Below are 17,374 nucleotides of genomic sequence, written 5' to 3'. Positions count from 1 at the left end.
AAGGCTACTTGTGTCTAAAACCAGTGTGAGAACTGTTCTGAAAAACATAATGTCATTGATAAGAAGATTGAAACGAGAAGTTTGAAAGGTGGTAGCTATTCCATGGTATGTTCGTCCATATGTGACCTTGAATGTAGGTAGTTAAGCCATAACATAAGGAATAGTTTATATTTTGTCTAAATTTGGCATACGTGATATGGAAAACAATCGCAACTTTAAGCAGCCAGATGTTTTTCAGTCCGTTTGCTTATGCGTAGAAACATCTATATAATTCCCTATGTAAAATCGATATTATGTGAAATCTGCCATAATGATTAAAATGAGAGTTGGTTGTGGGGTGTTTTCATCAATGACCAAAAACATCACACCGTATTGCTGACACAACCTTGAAAGGGGGATTATTTTCATACACAACCAATAAGCGTTGGGGGTAAGATCGAAAAGGGGGGTGGCGCCTTCGGCACTGTAATGTGATTGGATACGATGTTTACCCGAAGCAGGTAGTAAACGCCTCCAATGTCATCTGTCAAAACGTTGGTCAGACAGACACAGGGTCGAGGTTACTGCAGAGAGGGGATCGTAAAATCACTTAGCTATGACAGTTCGTGGAGGTCGTGTAGCTACTATATTCATACCTCAGTGATTCTAACGACCACAGATATCGCAACAAGGATATATTAGCTAGCAAGTTGAAAGCACATTAGCCTAGCTAGGAGACGAAGACTTTAGCCAGCTAGCTAGGTGGCAAGCAACGTAGCTAGTTAGCTGGTTAGCTCAGCTGTGTGTTGTTTCATCAAACTGTGTAGGTGTCAAACGAATCGGCTTCAGAAAAAGCAATAATTAACCGATATTTGACACTGAATCGCAAATTTCTACTGAATAGTGGTGATGGACTTTCTCGCTGGCTGCATTGGAGGTACGTCTGATTTGAAACACACATCAACCCAGGAGGCAGCTTTAGCTAGCTACTGGCTGCACTAAGCCAATGAGGGAAGGCAAGCGCACCCATCCATCGTCATAGGCTACCTACCATCACACCACACACACAGATAATTGTCCTGAAACCAATTTGATAAATTAATTCTTACATAGCTCACACAAATTGACACAATGTATGTCATTGAGATTGTGCAGCTGTTGCCTTATTCACATCATCACCCTGCTAACTAGGTAGGTACATCAATATTGTGTGATACAATCCCATTCCGTGATTTAAACCGCATTTTTTATATTTGGCACAAGTGGGTCGACAGGGCACGCAAGGTTCATTTTCCAAATTATATCTATAGAAATGGGAAAACACGTGACATATTGTACCTGTCTGTAACTATTGAGACAATGCATTAAAACCAATAACTGACTCCATGTGTGATTGTAACCATAGCCGCTGGAAGTAGGGGTGCTGAGGGTGCTGCAACACCCCCTGAGAATATTAATACAATATTAATACATTTGTATTATTATTATACTTTTTCACAAAAGTAGTGCACTGGGCCTTTACTAATCCTTTATTATCAGACCGATACAGCAGTCAGTAGCGCGGAAAAAATGGCAGCACCCCCATCCCCAAACATCTTCCCGCGGCTATGATTGTAACATCATATAACAGGAATAACAAACTCAATTTGACACCATAAGATACTGTAGCCTACAGTCTGTGAATAATTGGTAAGCATGACATTGTTCCAATGTAGATATAGGCCTATTTGGTAAATCAGGTTGGTGCAAGTGTTATTGAGTCTGCTATCTGGTGTCAGAAAAAAGTAGGCCCTATGTGTCATAAAAGCTGGATATCTGGGGATATGGGTAACCACCATCAACATTTCAGGGTTAGACCTTATTTGGGTATCTGATGCCAGTATTCTCCAATGTTACCTTGGTGCTATTCTTCTAGGTTATAATTGTTTATAGGTGGTTGTATATTAAAGTAGATGAGTGGCCCTTCTCTCCAGGAAGGCCAAGTTTATGTTGTTGAAAGTTGAAGGTCTACTTCTTCCCTGGTGAAATGATTTATGACGTGATACATCTGCGGTTTCAGTTACTGCTCCATCAATCAATGATTTATACGTCAATTAACAGGCTTACAAAGTTACTTGTCAAAATTCAATGACTTGGCTATCATAGGAGAAAGATCAAATGACTTCCTTCCTTCCTTCCTTCCTTCCTTCCTTCTCACTAGGACATGGTCTAGAAATCCTACAACAGGTGTTTTCCAGCCACCCACAAGCCTCCTTAATGTCCTCTGTACGCCCTGTGAAGAATGGAAAGCATGTAGTCCTGTAGCATTACATTTACATTTGACATTTTAGTAATTTAGCAGACGATCTTATCCAGAGCGACTTACAGTAGTGAGTGCATACATTTTCATATTTGCAGACTGGAACAGATAACCTAAGATGGCTCTACCGTAACAAGGAGAGGCATCCACCCACACCCCTTCACAGACCAATCACACTCTCCCTCCTGCTGCTGTGGAGGGGCTTGGTGTTCATGTAAACCCATAGGGGAGGGATCCACATGCTCAACGTGAGTGGAATGGTGTGAAAAGCCCTACTCGACTCAGAGGGCAACTTTAGTATTATATGGAAGTGTAAGCCTATTAGGCTCACTATTTGGAGCTGAGCCATAAACGTATATGAGTGTAAGCTATCCTCCATGTTGGCACCAAATGTTCCATAACAATACTATTCTAATTGGTATTCCAACTAGAATGTAATTATGTTGGAACTTTTGCTGCCAACGTGGCATGCTCCAAAAGTGGGCGGCAGGTAGCTTAGTGGTTAAGAGCGTTGGGCGAGTAACCGAAAGGTCACTGGTTCGAATCCCCGAGCTGACTAGGTGAAAAATCTGTCGATGTGCCCTTAAGCAAGGCACTTAACCCTAATTGCTCCCGTAAGTTGCTCTGGATAAGAGCGTCTGCTAAATGACTAAAATATAAATGATGACAAACCAAGCCTTTGAGCATTTGTGAATCAGTTCCTCTGAAAACTCCTGCAGTTTCAGGCAACACGTTGCATTAGGCTTTCAAAGCAATCATTCCAAGGTCACCATAGGGGAATGAATAACTTGCGTAGTTACCTTGTACCAGGCAGACACCTTTGCATAATATAAATGCAACATGTAAAGTCTTGGTCCCATGTTTCATGAGCTGAAATAAAAGATCCCAGAAATGTTCCATATGCACAAAAACATATTTCTCTGAAATTTTGGCCACAAATTTGTTTACATCCCTGTTAGTGAGCATTTCTCCTTTGCCAAGATAATCCAGTCACCTGACAGGTGTGGCATATCAAGAAGATGATTAAACAGCATGATCATTACACAGGTGCACCTTGTGCTGGGGACAATAAAAAGCCACTCTAAAATGTGCAGTTTTGTCACACAACACAATGCCACAGATGTCTCAAGTTTTGAGGGAGTGTGCAATTGGCATGCTGACTGCAGGAATGTCCACCAGAGCTGTTGCCAGAGAATTGAATGTTAATTTCTCTACCATAAGCCGCCTCCAACATCGTTTTAGAAAATTTGGCAGAATGTCCAACCGGCATCACAACCTCAGACCACATGTAACCACACCAGCCCAGGACCTCCACAGCCAGCTTCTTCACCTGCGGGATCATCAGAGACCAGCCACCCGGACAGCTGATGAAACTGAGGAGTATTTCTGTCTGTTATAAAGCTCTTTTGTGGGGAAAAACTAATTCTGTTTGACTGGGCCTGGCTCCCCAGTCGGTGGGCCTATGTGAAATCCATAGATTATGGCCTAATGAATTTATTTCATTTAACTGATTTCCTTATGTGAACTGCAACTCAGTAAAATCGTTGAAATTGTTGTGTTTATATTTTTGTTCAGTATAGATACAAAAAGTGAAAGAAAAGAGAGAAATAACTAAACTTTACAAATTGCCCAGGGTACTGTTAGTTTGCTGGTCGTTTTTTCCACTGTAGCTGTAGCTACCTAAGGTATTGTAAAATATGACCATAATTTTCCTTTGCCTGCCGGTTGCCAAGGACGCAAGTAATCGTGGTAGTTTCTCTGAGGTCACTATTTGTTGACTTGTTATCCCCTTGCACATTGGCCCGTCCTATCCAGGATCCTTGGGACATTCCTACCCCATCTGAAGTGGACATTTAAAGGGTTAAGGTAGGGGTTAAGGTAGGGGTTAGGGTAAGGATTTAGGGTAGGGATGTCCCAAGCATCCCAGATAGCACTGACCCTTGCACATGCCTACTGCTGTTCTTTTACTGGCTTACAGAAGGAGGCCGGCTCTGATTGGCTGGCTGGAACAAGTCTTCTCACTGTGACACAGCAGGCGCTTAGTAAGGATTAGCATGGCTCTTCTAGCCAGTCCCAGAGAGGCACAGACAGACTAAAGACAGAGTTATGCAAACTATGTTTGGGTTGTAGCATTCTCATGGGTGCCATGCTGGTGCACTACGCTTTCCAACATTCTAGAATGTTGTTGTTTTTGGAACATTTGGTGCCAATGTGGAGTATAGTCTGCCAAACTATGTAGGCCTACACCAAGGCCTGTAGCAGGACAGTTGCTGTCTGGGCCCAGGGCCAAGGTTTCACTCTGTATTCAGAGCCAGGGTGTGTGGAGGAGAGGGCTTGTATTAGGTTAAACCTAGTCAGTAGTGAGAGGGCCCAAACTGGCATCGTTACAAGGGTAGGGTACCCCTTTACACATGTTATGTACAGTACCTTCCAGAGCAGTCGTCTGGAAGAGGCTATTCCTGAAGGAGACTCAGTCTCTCCCCAGTGGCCTTGCCAGATATGAGGCAGCGGTTTCTAGACCCAGGTAGCGTCACTGTCTGTCAGACTTGGATTTAAATACTATTTGAAATCATTTCAAATACTTTACCGGTGTTTGATTGAAACAGCCTGGCTTAATGGACTAATAGAATAGTCTCAAAACTGTAAACCCAGCCCATCTGGCACTCAAGGCAGGCTGGAGCAAATGCTTCAACTATTTGAAAGATTTATAGTATTTGAACCCAGGTCTGCTGTCTGTCTGTAGTTAGGCTACAGGTTGTTGTTGATGGCTACAGGGTTTCCATTTCCTTCTCAGATGAATCACAGCTTATATTTTGGCAGGCTGATGTGATGTCCTCTGTGGGGTGAGAGCCAACATTAATAGGCGTATGATTACAATTTCTGAAGTTGTGATCTGAAAAGCAGACACGGCTATTTATTTTGTTTACTTAAAAACAATTGTCGGTTGCTATAAAGCTTGCAAAAATGGATTGACGTTTTTTTCTACCAGAGTACAACTTCTCAAACTATCTGTGTATCACATAGGCTACAGTCATTTTTACTTGGAAAAAACATTAAACAATCTGTTCTCAGTTAAGTGTAGCGTAGGCTATCCTGTCTAACTGCTCTCTCATTCTTCTCCTTAGGTGCTGCCGGAGTCTTAGTAGGACACCCTTTTGACACGGTTAAGGTGAGTCTGGTTGTTCTTGTTTTGGCCTGTTTCTTTCTATTATATGAAAATAAAGCTTGCAGTCACTAAGTTCAACAGTTGCTGCTTGTCTCAAACAACCATAAAAAGCAGCAATACAGTATGGTAAGGTACATTGAGGACCGTATTCTCCACACTATAACAGATGCTATTTTGTATGTATGGTGCTGATTTCGTACACATCCTGCTTGCATAGGTCTAATGATTGTGGGAGATGTCCTTGTTACCTGTAACAGGGACTTTCTTCGTTTCACAGAAAAGGTCTTACTGTGTTAGTAGATACTTCACAACAGTACAATGTAGTAAGTACAGCAAAGGTCAATCCATCCACCCGTCTCTCTCTGTGACACTTTGACTGTCTTGTTTTTGTTCAACCACAACAAGAATAGGACCCTTCCCCATCCCCTATCAACTTTTTTATGTCTGAGTTCACCAAGTCGTGTCAGAAAAATAATGTTTGTACACTTCATTGCAGTACATACACTATATATATATACATATACAAAAGTATGGGGACACCACTTCAAATTAGTGGATTCGGCTATTTCAGCCACACCCGTTGCTGACAGGTGTATAAAATCAAGCACACAACCATGCAATCTCCATAGACAAACATTGGCAGTAGAATGGCATTACTGAAGGGCTCAGTTTCTTTCAACTTGGAACCATCATAGGATGACACCTTTCCAACAAGTCAGTTTGTCAAATTTCTGCCCTGCTAGAGCTGCCCCGGTCAACTGTAAGTACTGTTATTGTGAAGTGGAAACGTCTAGAAGCAACAACGGCTTAGCCGCGAAGTGGTAGGCCACACAAGCTCACAGAATGGGACCGCTGAAGCGAGTAGCGTGTAAAAATCGTCTGTCCTGGGTTGCAACACTCACTACTGAGTTCCAAAATGACTCTGGAAGCAACGTCAGCACAATAACTGTTCGTTGGGAACTTCATGAAATGGATTTCCATGGCCGAGCAGCTGCACACAAGCCTAAGATCACCATACGCAATGTCAAGCTTCGGCTGGAGTGGTGTAATGCTCGCCGCCATTGGACTCTGGAGCAGTGGAAACGCGTTCTCTGGAGTGATGAATCACGCTTCACCATCTGGCAGTCCGATGGACGAATGTGGGTTTGGTGGATGCCAGGAGAACGCTACCTGCCCCAATGGATAGTGCCAACTGTAAAGTTTGGTGGAGGAGGAATAATGTTCTGTGGCTGTTTTTCATGGTTCGGGCTAGGCCCCTTAGTTCCAGTGAAGGGAGATCTTAACACTACAGCATACAATGACATTCTAGATGATTCTGTGCTTCCAACTTTGTGGCAACAGTTTGGGGAAGGCCCTTTCCTGTTTCAGCATGACAATGCCCCCGTGCACAAAGCGAGGTCCATACAGAAATGGTTTTTTGAGATCGGTATGGAAGAACTTGACTGGCCTGCACAGAGCCCTGACTTCATCCCCATCGAACACCTTTGGGATGAATTTGAACGGCAACTGTGAGCCAGGCCTAGTCACCCAACATCAGTGCCCTGCCTCACTAATGCTCTTGTGGCTGAATGGAAGCAAGTCCCCGCTGCAATGTTCCAACATCTAGTGGAAAGCCTTCCCAGAAGAGTGGAGGATGTTATAGCAGCAAAGGGGGGACCAACTCAATATTAATGCACATGATTTTGGAATGAGATGTTCAACGAGCAGGTGTCCACATACTTTTGGTAATGTAGTGTATAGTTTTGTGTAATGGTAAGCTATTCTGTATTCCCTCATTTTTGTTCCTATGTTGTAATACTGTTGTCAGGAAGTGTTGGTTCGTTAAGGAGGGATGCTGATTGGCCGTCCAGGTTATATTTGACTTTTGACCTTGACCTGTGTTTGTGTTGCAGGTGAGACTCCAGGTCCAGAATGTGGACAAGCCTCTCTACCGCGGGACCTACCACTGTTTCCAGTCCATTGTACGGCAGGAGTCGGTAAGTCCTACCTAAATCTTTATAATTTAGTGGAAGCTTCGTCTCCAATTGAAATTTAAACAGGTGATTAGCTCATGTTAAGTTGTCATGTTTGGTACAGTGGGGAAAAAAAGTATTTAGTCAGCCACCAATTATGCAAGTTCTCCCACTTAAAAAGATGAGAGAGGCCTATAATTTTCATCATAGGTACACGTCAACTATGACAGACAAAATTAGAAAAACATTTCCAGAAAATCACATTGTAGGATTTTTAATGAATTTATTTCAAATTATGGTGGAAAATAAGTATTTGGTCAATAACAAAAGTTTCTCAATACTTAGTTATATACCCTTTGTTTGGCAATGACACAGGTCAAACGTTTTCTGTAAGTCTTCACAAGGTTTTCACACACTGTTGCTGGTATTTTGGCCCATTCCTTCATGCAGATCTCCTCTAGAGGAGTGATGTTTTGGGGCTGTCGTGGGCAACACGGACTTTCAACTCCCTCCAAAGATTTTCTATGGGGTTGAGATCTGGAGACTGGCTAGGCCACTCCAGGACCTTGAAATGCTTCTTACGAAGCCACTCCTTCGTTGCCCGGGTGGTGTGTTTGGGATCATTGTCATGCTGAAAGACCCAGCCACGTTTCATCTTCAATGCCCTTGCTGATGGAAGGAGGTTTTCACTCAAAATCTCACGATACATGGCCCCATTCATTCTTTCCTTTACACGGATCAGTCGTCCTGGTCCCTTTGCAGAAAAACAGCCACAAAGCATGATGTTTCCACCCCCATGCTTCACAGTAGGTATTGTGTTCTTTGGATGCAACTCAGCATTCTTTGTCCTCCAAACACGACGAGTTGAGTTTTTACCAAAACGTTCTATTTTGGTTTCATCTGACCATATGACATTCTCCCAATCCTCTTCTGGATCATCCAAATGCACTCTAGCAAACTTCAGACGGGCCTGGACATGTACTGGCTTAAGCAGGGGGACACGTCTGGCACTGCAGTATTTGAGTCCCTGGCGGCGTAGTGTGTTACTGATGGTAGGCTTTGTTACTTTGGTCCCATCTTTCTGCAGGTCATTCACTAGGTCCCCCCGTGTGGTTCTGGGATATTTGCTCACCGTTCTTGTGATCATTTTGACCCCACGGGGTGAGATCTTGCGTGGAGCCCCAGATCGAGGGAGATTATCAGTGGTCTTGTATGTCTTCCATTTCCTAATAATTGCTCCCACAGTTGATTTCTTCAAACCAAGCTGCTTACCTATTGCAGATTCAGTCTTCCCAGCCTGGTGCAGGTCTACAATTTTGTTTCTGGTGTCCTTTGACAGCTCTTTGGTCTTGGCCATAGTGGAGTTTGGAGTGTGACTGTTTGAGGTTGTGGACAGGTGTCTTTTATACTGATAACAAGTTCAAACAGGTGCCATTAATACAGGTAACGAGTGGAGGACAGAGGAGCCTCTTAAAGAAGAAGTTACAGGTCTGTGAGAGCCAGAAATCTTGCTTGTTTGTAGGTGACCAAATACTTATTTTCCACCATAATTTGCAAATAAATTCATCAAAAATCCTACAATGTGATTTTCTGGATTTCTTTTCTCTCAATTTGTCTGTCATAGTTGACGTGTACCTATGATGAAAATTACAGGCCTCTCTCATCTTTTTAAGTGGGAGAACTTGCACAATTGGTGGCTGACTAAATACTTTTTTCCCCACTGTATATTATAGTCCTATAGGCTTCAGATTTGTTTTAAATCACTTTGGCCACTCTCCTATCAACACAACCACATTGAGGTCTGCTCTGCTTGAGTTATTTCCAGAGGTTACGGCTCATTTGGTCTCTTGGCCAAAAGCTGTTGTTTTGGCTTTTGATGTGGTATTAATGAGGTCAGTTTGTCCTAAGCGCTGATCCTGGACCTGTCTGTGTCAGACGACCTCACCTGTCTTGTCTTGTGACTGATGTTATGGGACTGCTAGAATACTCACAGAGTCCATGGAGGTGGGAGAGGCGAGGCAGTAGCACAGAGCTCTACAGTCCGACCATTTTACTTGCAAATGCGCTAAAATATTTTGCTGTGCAACCTGGAATTTTTATTCAAGAGCACTTTTTATTTAAGAGCACTAGTGTGCCTAGAAAAATGAAGGATTCTAGCTTTATTACCTCAAATATTTTTAATTGTGCTCCTAAATTTCTTTGTGTGCGTTTTTCAACTTAGGCGCACACATGCTCCTTGTAAGAAAGGTCAGCGTAGAGCCCTGTAGTAAATATGGGCTGCGGAATACTTATTTTGGTTTGTGTTCTGTTAATCGATGCCTTATAAGGGTTTTACCAAGTTTATAAATGAATTCTACAACATGCATTAGTTAGAATTACAGTACCAGTCAAAAGTTTGGACACACCTACACATTCAATGGTTTTTCTTTATTTTTACTATTTTCTACATTATAGAATAATAGTGAAGATATCAAAACTATGTAATAACACATATGGAATCATGTGTTAAGCAAATCAAAATATATTTTATATTTGAGATTCTTCAAATATCCACCCTTTGCCTTGATGACAGCTTTGCACGCTCTGGCATTCTCTCAACCAGCTTAATCTGGAATGCTTTTCCAACAGTCTTGACGGAGTTCCCACATATGCTGAGCACTTGTTTGGCGGCTTTTCCTTCACTCTGCCGTCTGACTCATCCCAAACCATCTAAATTGGGTTGAGGTCGGGGGATTGTGGAGCCCAGGTCATCTGATGCAGCACTCCATCACTCTCCTTCTTGGACAAATAGCCCTTACACAGCCTGGAGGTGTGTTGGGTCATTGTCCTGTTGAAAAACAAATGATAGTCCCACAAGCCCAAACCAGATGGGATGGTGTATCGCTGCAGAATGCTGTGGTAGCCATGCTGGTTAAGTGTGCATTAAATTCTAAATATATCACAGACAGTGTCACCAGCAAAGAACCCCCACACCATAACACCTCCTCCTCCATGTTTTACGGTGGGAACTACACATGCAGAGATCATCCGTTCACCCACACCGCGTCTCACAAAGACACGGCGGTTGGAACCAAAAATCTCAAATTTGGACTCCAGACCAAAGGACAAATTTCCATCTGTCTAATGTCCATTGCTTGTGTTTCTTGGCCCAAGCAGGTCTCTTCATCTTATTGGTGTCCTTTAGTGGTGGTTTATTTGCAGCATTTCAACCATGCAGCCTAATTCACACAGTCCCATCTGAACAGTTGATGTTGAGATGTGTCTGTCACTTGAACTCTGTGAATAATTTATTTGGGATGCAATTTCTGAGGCTGGTAACTCTAATGAATTTATCCTCTGCAGCAGAGGTAAATCTGGGTCTTCCATTCCTGTGGCGGTCCTCATGAGAGCCCGTTTCATCATAGCGCTTGATGGTTTTTGCGACTGCACATTCAAAGTCCTTGAAATATTCCGTACTGACTGATCTTCATGTCTTAAAGTAATGATGGACTGTCGTTTCTCTTTGCTTATTGGAGCTGTTCTTGACATAATATGGACTTGGTCTTTTACCAAATAGGGCTATCTTCTGTACACCACCCCTACCAACTGATTGGCTCAAACACATTAAGAAGGAAAGAAATTCCACAAATTAACTTTTAAGAAGGCACACCTGTTAATTGAAATGCATTCCAGGTGACTACCTCATGAAGGTAGTTGAGAGAATACCAAGAGTGTGCAAAGCTGTCATCAAGGCAAAGGGTGGCATATTTTTAACTATTTGCACATCATTAGAACACTGTACAGTGCCTTGCAAAAGTATTCATCCACCTTGGCGTTTTTCCTATTTTGTTGCATTACAACCAGTCATTTAAATGGATTTTTATTTGGATTTCATGTAATGGACATACACAAAATAGTCCAAATTGGTGAAGTGAAATGAAAAAATAACTTGTTTCAAAAAATTCGAACAAATAAATAACGGAAAGCGGTGTGTGCATATGTATTCACCCCCTTTGCTATAAAGCCCCTAAACAAGATCTGGTGCAACCAATTACCTTCAGAAGTCACATAATTAGTTAAATACAGTTCACCTGTGTGCAATCTAAGTGTCACATGATCTCAGTATATATACACCTGTTCTGAAAGACCCCAGTCCGCAACACCACTAAGGAAGGGGCACCACCAAGCAAGCGGCACCATGAAGACCAAGGAGCTCTCCAAACAGGTCAGGGACAAAGTTGTGGAGAAGTACAGATCAGTTTTGGGTTATAAAAATATCAGAAACTTTGAACATCCCACGGAGCACCATTAAATCCATTATTAAAAAATGGAAAGAATATGGCACCCCAACAAACCTGCCAAGAGAGGGCTGGCCATCAAAACCCACAGACCTGGCAAGGAGGGCATTGATCAGAGAGGCAACAAGGAGACCAAAGATAACCCTGAAGGAGCTGCAAAGCTCCACAGCGGAGATTGATGTATCTGTCCATAGGACCACTTTAAGCGATACACTCCACAGAGCTGGGCTTTACGGAAGAGTGGCCTGAAAAAAACCATTGCTTAAAGAAAACAATAAGCAAACACGTTTGGTGTTCGCCAAAAGTCATGTGGGAGACTCCCCAAACAACAATGGAACAATGTACTCTGGTCAGATTAGACTAAAATTGAGCTTTTTGGCCATCATGAAAACACTATGTCTGGTGCAAACCCAACACCTCTCATCACCCCGAGAACACCATCCCCACAGTGAAGCATGGTGGTGGCAGCATCATGCTGTGGGGATGGGAAACTGGTCAGAATGGAAGGAATGATGCATGGCACTAAATACAGGGAAATTCTTGAGGGAAACCTGTTTCAGGTATCCTGAGATTTGAGACTGGGACGGAAGTTCACCTTCCAGCAGGACAATGACCCTAAGCATACTGCTAAAGCAACACTCGATTGGTTTAAAGGGAAACATTGAAATCTCAAAGCGCAGACCTCAATCCAGTTGAGAATATGTGGTATGACTTAAAGATTGCTATACACCAGCGGAACCCATCCAACTTGAAGGAGCTGGATTAGTTTTGCCTTGAAGAATGGGCAAAGATCCCAGTGGCTAGATGTGCTAAGCTTATAGAGACATACTCTAAGAGACTTGCAGCTGTAATTGCTACAAATAATTGACTTTGGGTGGGTGAATAGTTATGCACACTCACGTTTTCTTTTTTTGGGTCTTATTTCTTGTTTGTTTCAAATAAAAAACATTTTGCATCTTCAAAGTGGTATGTAAATCAAATGATATTTTAATTCCAGGTTGTAAGGCAACAAATAGGAAAAATGCCAAGGGGGGTGAATACTTTCGCATGCCACTGTATAGGAACTGAAGTTACTTTTTTTCTTTTGCAATAGCACAGAACAGGATGTAGACCAATTATACTGTGTATGAAAGATTAAAAAGACTACATATCCATTATGGACCCTGCCATAACATTATTGTGGTCCTTTGTAGCTCAATTGGTAGAGCACGGCGCTTGTAACGCCAGGGTAGTGGGTTCGATCCCCGGGACCACCCATATGTAAAAATGTATGCACACATGACTGTAAGTCGCTTTGGATAAAAGCGTCTGCTAAATGGCATATTATTATTATTATTATTATTATTATTATTATTATTATTATTATTATTATTATTATTATTATATTATTGAAGAATCTCAAATATAAAATATTTTGATTTGTTTAACACTTTTGGTTACTACATGATTACATATGTGTTATTTCATAGTTTTGATGTCTTCACTATTATTCTACAATGTAAAAAATAGTAAAAATTAAGAAAAACCCTTGAATGAGTAGGTGTGTCCAAACTTTTGACTGGTAGTGTATGTGGCTCCCTCTTTTCATGCTTCACACGAGTCCATAGCCTGAAATATATAATTTTTGAAATCTCTGCCCTTCTCCTTTTCTGTCTCTCTTTACCTGACCAATCTCTCCCTCCTTCACCCTCCAGATGTTTGGGCTGTACAAAGGCATCGGCTCCCCCATGATGGGCCTAACCTTCATCAACGCCATAGTGTTTGGAGTGCAGGGCAACGCTATGCGTTACCTGGGCCATGACACCCCTATGAACCAGTTCCTGGCCGGGGCCGCAGCCGGAGCCATCCAGTGTGTCATCTGTTGCCCAATGGAGCTGGCCAAGACACGCATGCAGATGCAAGGTAGGGATTATACATTTACATTTTAGTCATTTAGCAGACGCTCTTATCCAGAGCGACTTACAGTTAGTGAGTGCATACATTTTCAAAATAATTGGCTTTTAATGCTGCGTTCAAAACAAGTAGGAAATCTCAGACTTCAGTGCGTTCAAGACAACTGGGAACTCCGACTGGGAAAAATAGTTTTGAACGCTCATCCAAATCGGAATTCCAAGCCAGAAACACCGGCATCTTTCTAGAGCTCCGACGTTCCGACCTGGAGGTATTATCACTGACGCCATAATTTGTTTTTTTTCTGAGTTCCCAGTTGTCTTGAAAGCACCATTTTAATACTAGGAAAGGAGTGGAGATAACAACTATTCTCTCCAACTGCTTAAAATGGTCTGAATTAGAAAATGGTGCTCTTCTTTACACGTGTCATGGTGCGGTATAAACCAGGTCATCTGACCACTAGATGTCCTCGTATACCCATGCATGTAATAAATGCACATGCGTATTTCAATTGAAGTTGCTATATGTTATGAGGAAAGTCATGAACAAGTATTAGAAATGTTTTGACAACCTTGGGGATCAATGTTGATAATTCGATATGATATTGATTTGAGTGAGGTACGTTGTGATATTGTTTTTTGTAAAAACTACACCGTTATTGCAAGCATGCAACACTGCCTTAGGAGTGTGCCATATCATGATTTGATGAGGGATTTGTTACTTTAATATAACAAAAACTGTTGTCAACACTTGCAAGAATACTTTACTGGGCAAAAGTGTTCCATGTTCCATACATACACATTCATCGGTTTCCTCAGTATTTGGTGGTGGAGCAACCTAGCTAACAAGCCAAGCTAGCTAACTAGCCAGCAAGTTAAACAATTTGTGGATTGTACTCTGCCATTTCAAGCTAGCCACTTACCTACCTCCTTAGCAAATAATAGTTTCTAAGAAGCGCATTCTGTGTAGTTGATGTTTGTGCAGATGTTTGTGTTCTAGTTAGCAAACGTTTGTAGCTAGCGGGCACACTTTTATGTCATTTTAGCTTATCTGAGCTAGCTAGCATAATGTACTCTGTGCACTGCCCCTACACTGTTGGAAAACGTGTACCATAGACTGATGTGTTGTTCAGCAACAAAACCGATACGTGCACAACTTTGGGGCAAAACAGAGGGGGTTGCCTTAGAATCAAAGGATTATTAACAACATGTAACCTATATTGTAAACTATAAAACAATACGCACTAGTTTTTTCTCTAGTAGATGGTTACAGGTGTTGGTTAGCTAGCTAGCACATTTTTTTCCATATTAGCATTGATGTGACATAAGTAAAAACACCTAAAAACAAGACATGGTATCAAGAACAAGATACAACTAGCTGAAACATGCCACCTACAATTCTCCACATGGCCACTTCTTGTCATTGTTGCTAGCTATCTGATCGTTCAGAATCATAACAACACACTGCCTTTTGCCTCTGCGATGCGCACGCATCATTTTGGTGATGTTGTCAACCCACCTGTCTATAGCATCAGTTTAATGGGTTCACCAATGGCATTAACTTCATTAAAACGTTTTAAAAACATGTATGGCCACCTATTTCATGTTTCTCCAATAGTCAACCTTTCCATATTGGTTCCCATCACTAGTATTTATAGTTCTACTGTGTTACTAAGGCACTGGGGAGAAGAAGTCCAAGAGGAAGCTGTACAAGAACTCCCTGGACTGTCTGGCCCGTATCTACAAGCGAGAGGGGCTGCTGGGGGTGAACCGCGGCATGGTTACCACGCTGATCCGAGAAACCCCCGGTTTCGGAGTCTACTTCCTGGCCTATGACGTCCTGACTCGCTCCATTGGCTGCGAGCCTGACGACCCCTACATGATCCCCAAACTGCTATTCGCCGGTGGGATGTCCGGGATCGCCTCTTGGCTCTCCACCTATCCAGTGGACGTGATTAAGTCCCGCCTCCAGGCGGACGGGGTGGGCGGGGTCTACCAGTACACCAGCATCGCTGACTGCGTGCGGCAGAGCATTAGGAGGGAGGGGCTCAGAGTGTTCACACGAGGTCTCACCTCCACCCTGCTCAGGGCATTTCCCGTCAACGCTGCCACCTTCGCCACCGTCACGCTGGTGCTGCTGTACGCACGGGGAGTGGAAGAGGGGCCCACAAACTGTGAGCCAGAGCCCCCCGACACAGCTCACCACACACAGCTACCGCAGCAGACCCAGGCCTCCAGCCTGTGACCTGAGTCTGGAGGTGTTACCCCCAACTGAGCTGCTCTACTGTGGGGTGGGGGAGGGAGGGAAACCCATTGGGACCCAATGCCCTTTGAATCTCTGAGTATGGAAACCCATATGCTCCTGATTTAGCTGTATGTACAGTACCAGTCAAAAGTTTTAGAACATCTACTCATTCAAGGGTTTTTCTTTATTTTTACTATTTTCTACATTGTAGAATAACAGTGAAGACATCAAAACTATGAAATAACACATATGGAATCATTTAGTAACCAAAAAAGTGTTAAACAAATCAAAATATATTTTAGATTCTTCAAAGTAGCCACCCTTTGCCTTGATGACAGCTTTGCACACTCTTGGCATTCCCTCAACTTGCTTCACCTGGAATGCTTTTCAAACAGTCTTGAAGGAGTTCCCACATATGCTGAGCACTTGTTGGCTGATTTTCCTTCACTCTGCGGTCCGACTCATCCCAAACCATCTAAATTGGGTTGAGGTCGGGGGATTGTGGAGGCCAGGTCATTTGATGCAGCACTCCATCACTCTCCTTCTTGGTCAAATATCCCTTACACAGCCTGGAGGTGTGTTGGGTGATTGTCCTGTTGAAAAACAAATGATCGTCCCACTAAGCGCAAACCAGATGGTTTATCGCTGCAGAATGCTGTAGTAGCCATGCTGGTTAAGTGTGCCTTGAATTCTAAATATATCACAGACAGTGTCACCAGTAAAGCCCCCCCCCCACACCATCACACCTCCTCCTCCATGCTTCACGGTGGGAACCACACATGCGGAGATCATCCGTTCACCTACTCTGTGTGTCACAAAGACACAGCGGTTGGAACCAAAAATCTCCAATTTGGACTCATCAGACCACAGGACAGATTTCCACCGGTATAATGTCCATTGCTTTTCTTGGCCCAAGCAGGTCTCTTCTTATTGGTGTCATTTAGTAGTGGTTTCTTTGCAGCAATTCGACCATGAAGGCCTGATTCACACAGTCCCCTCTGAACAGTAGATGTTGATGTCTGTTACTTGAACTCTGTGAACCATTTATTTGGGCTGCAATTTCTGAGGTGCAGTTAACTCTAATGAACTTATTCTTTTTGTTTTGTTTTTTGTTTTACGGGGTAGATCTGCTTAATATTGCAGATAGATTGTAACTTCCATCAATATAATTGTCTGCATCACTTCCAATCCCCCATGTTTTATATATATATATATATATATATATATATATATATATATATATATATATATATATATATATATATATATATATATATATATATACAGTGCTATGAAAAAGTATTTGCCCCCCCCCCCAATTTTCTCTACTTTTGCATATCTGTAACACTGAATGTTATCAGATCTTCAACCAAAACCTAATATTAGATAAAGGGAACATAAGTGAACAAATAACACAACAATTACATATTTATTTCATAAACAAAGTTATGCAACGCCCAATTCCCCTGTGTGAAAAAGTAATTCCCCCCTTACACCCAATAACTGGTTGTGCCACTTTTAGCTGCAATGACTTCAACCAAATGCTTCCTGTAGTTGTTGATCAGTC

At 42.5% G+C, this 17,374-nt stretch overlaps 1 protein-coding gene across 1 annotated transcript; it reads left to right on the top strand.

Annotated features, from left to right (window-relative positions):
- Positions 1-549: 549 nt before the first annotated feature.
- On the top strand, positions 550-17,030 carry LOC311107197 (mitochondrial basic amino acids transporter-like). Its single transcript, XM_084149685.1, has 5 exons — positions 550-916; positions 5,404-5,447; positions 7,337-7,420; positions 13,368-13,575; positions 15,239-17,030. Exons 1-5 carry the CDS (start codon positions 889-891, stop codon positions 15,805-15,807), a joined length of 933 nt encoding a protein of 310 aa, XP_084005811.1. The 5' UTR covers positions 550-888; the 3' UTR covers positions 15,808-17,030.
- Positions 17,031-17,374: the final 344 nt, after the last annotated feature.

The sequence above is a fragment of the Coregonus lavaretus genome, assembly GCF_964263955.1.
Source record: "Coregonus lavaretus genome assembly, chromosome: 31".
In the NCBI taxonomy this organism is placed as follows: domain Eukaryota; kingdom Metazoa; phylum Chordata; class Actinopteri; order Salmoniformes; family Salmonidae; genus Coregonus; species Coregonus lavaretus.
The sequence above is the reverse complement of the archived record's forward strand: the minus strand, read 5'-3'. Positions and strand labels throughout refer to the sequence as shown.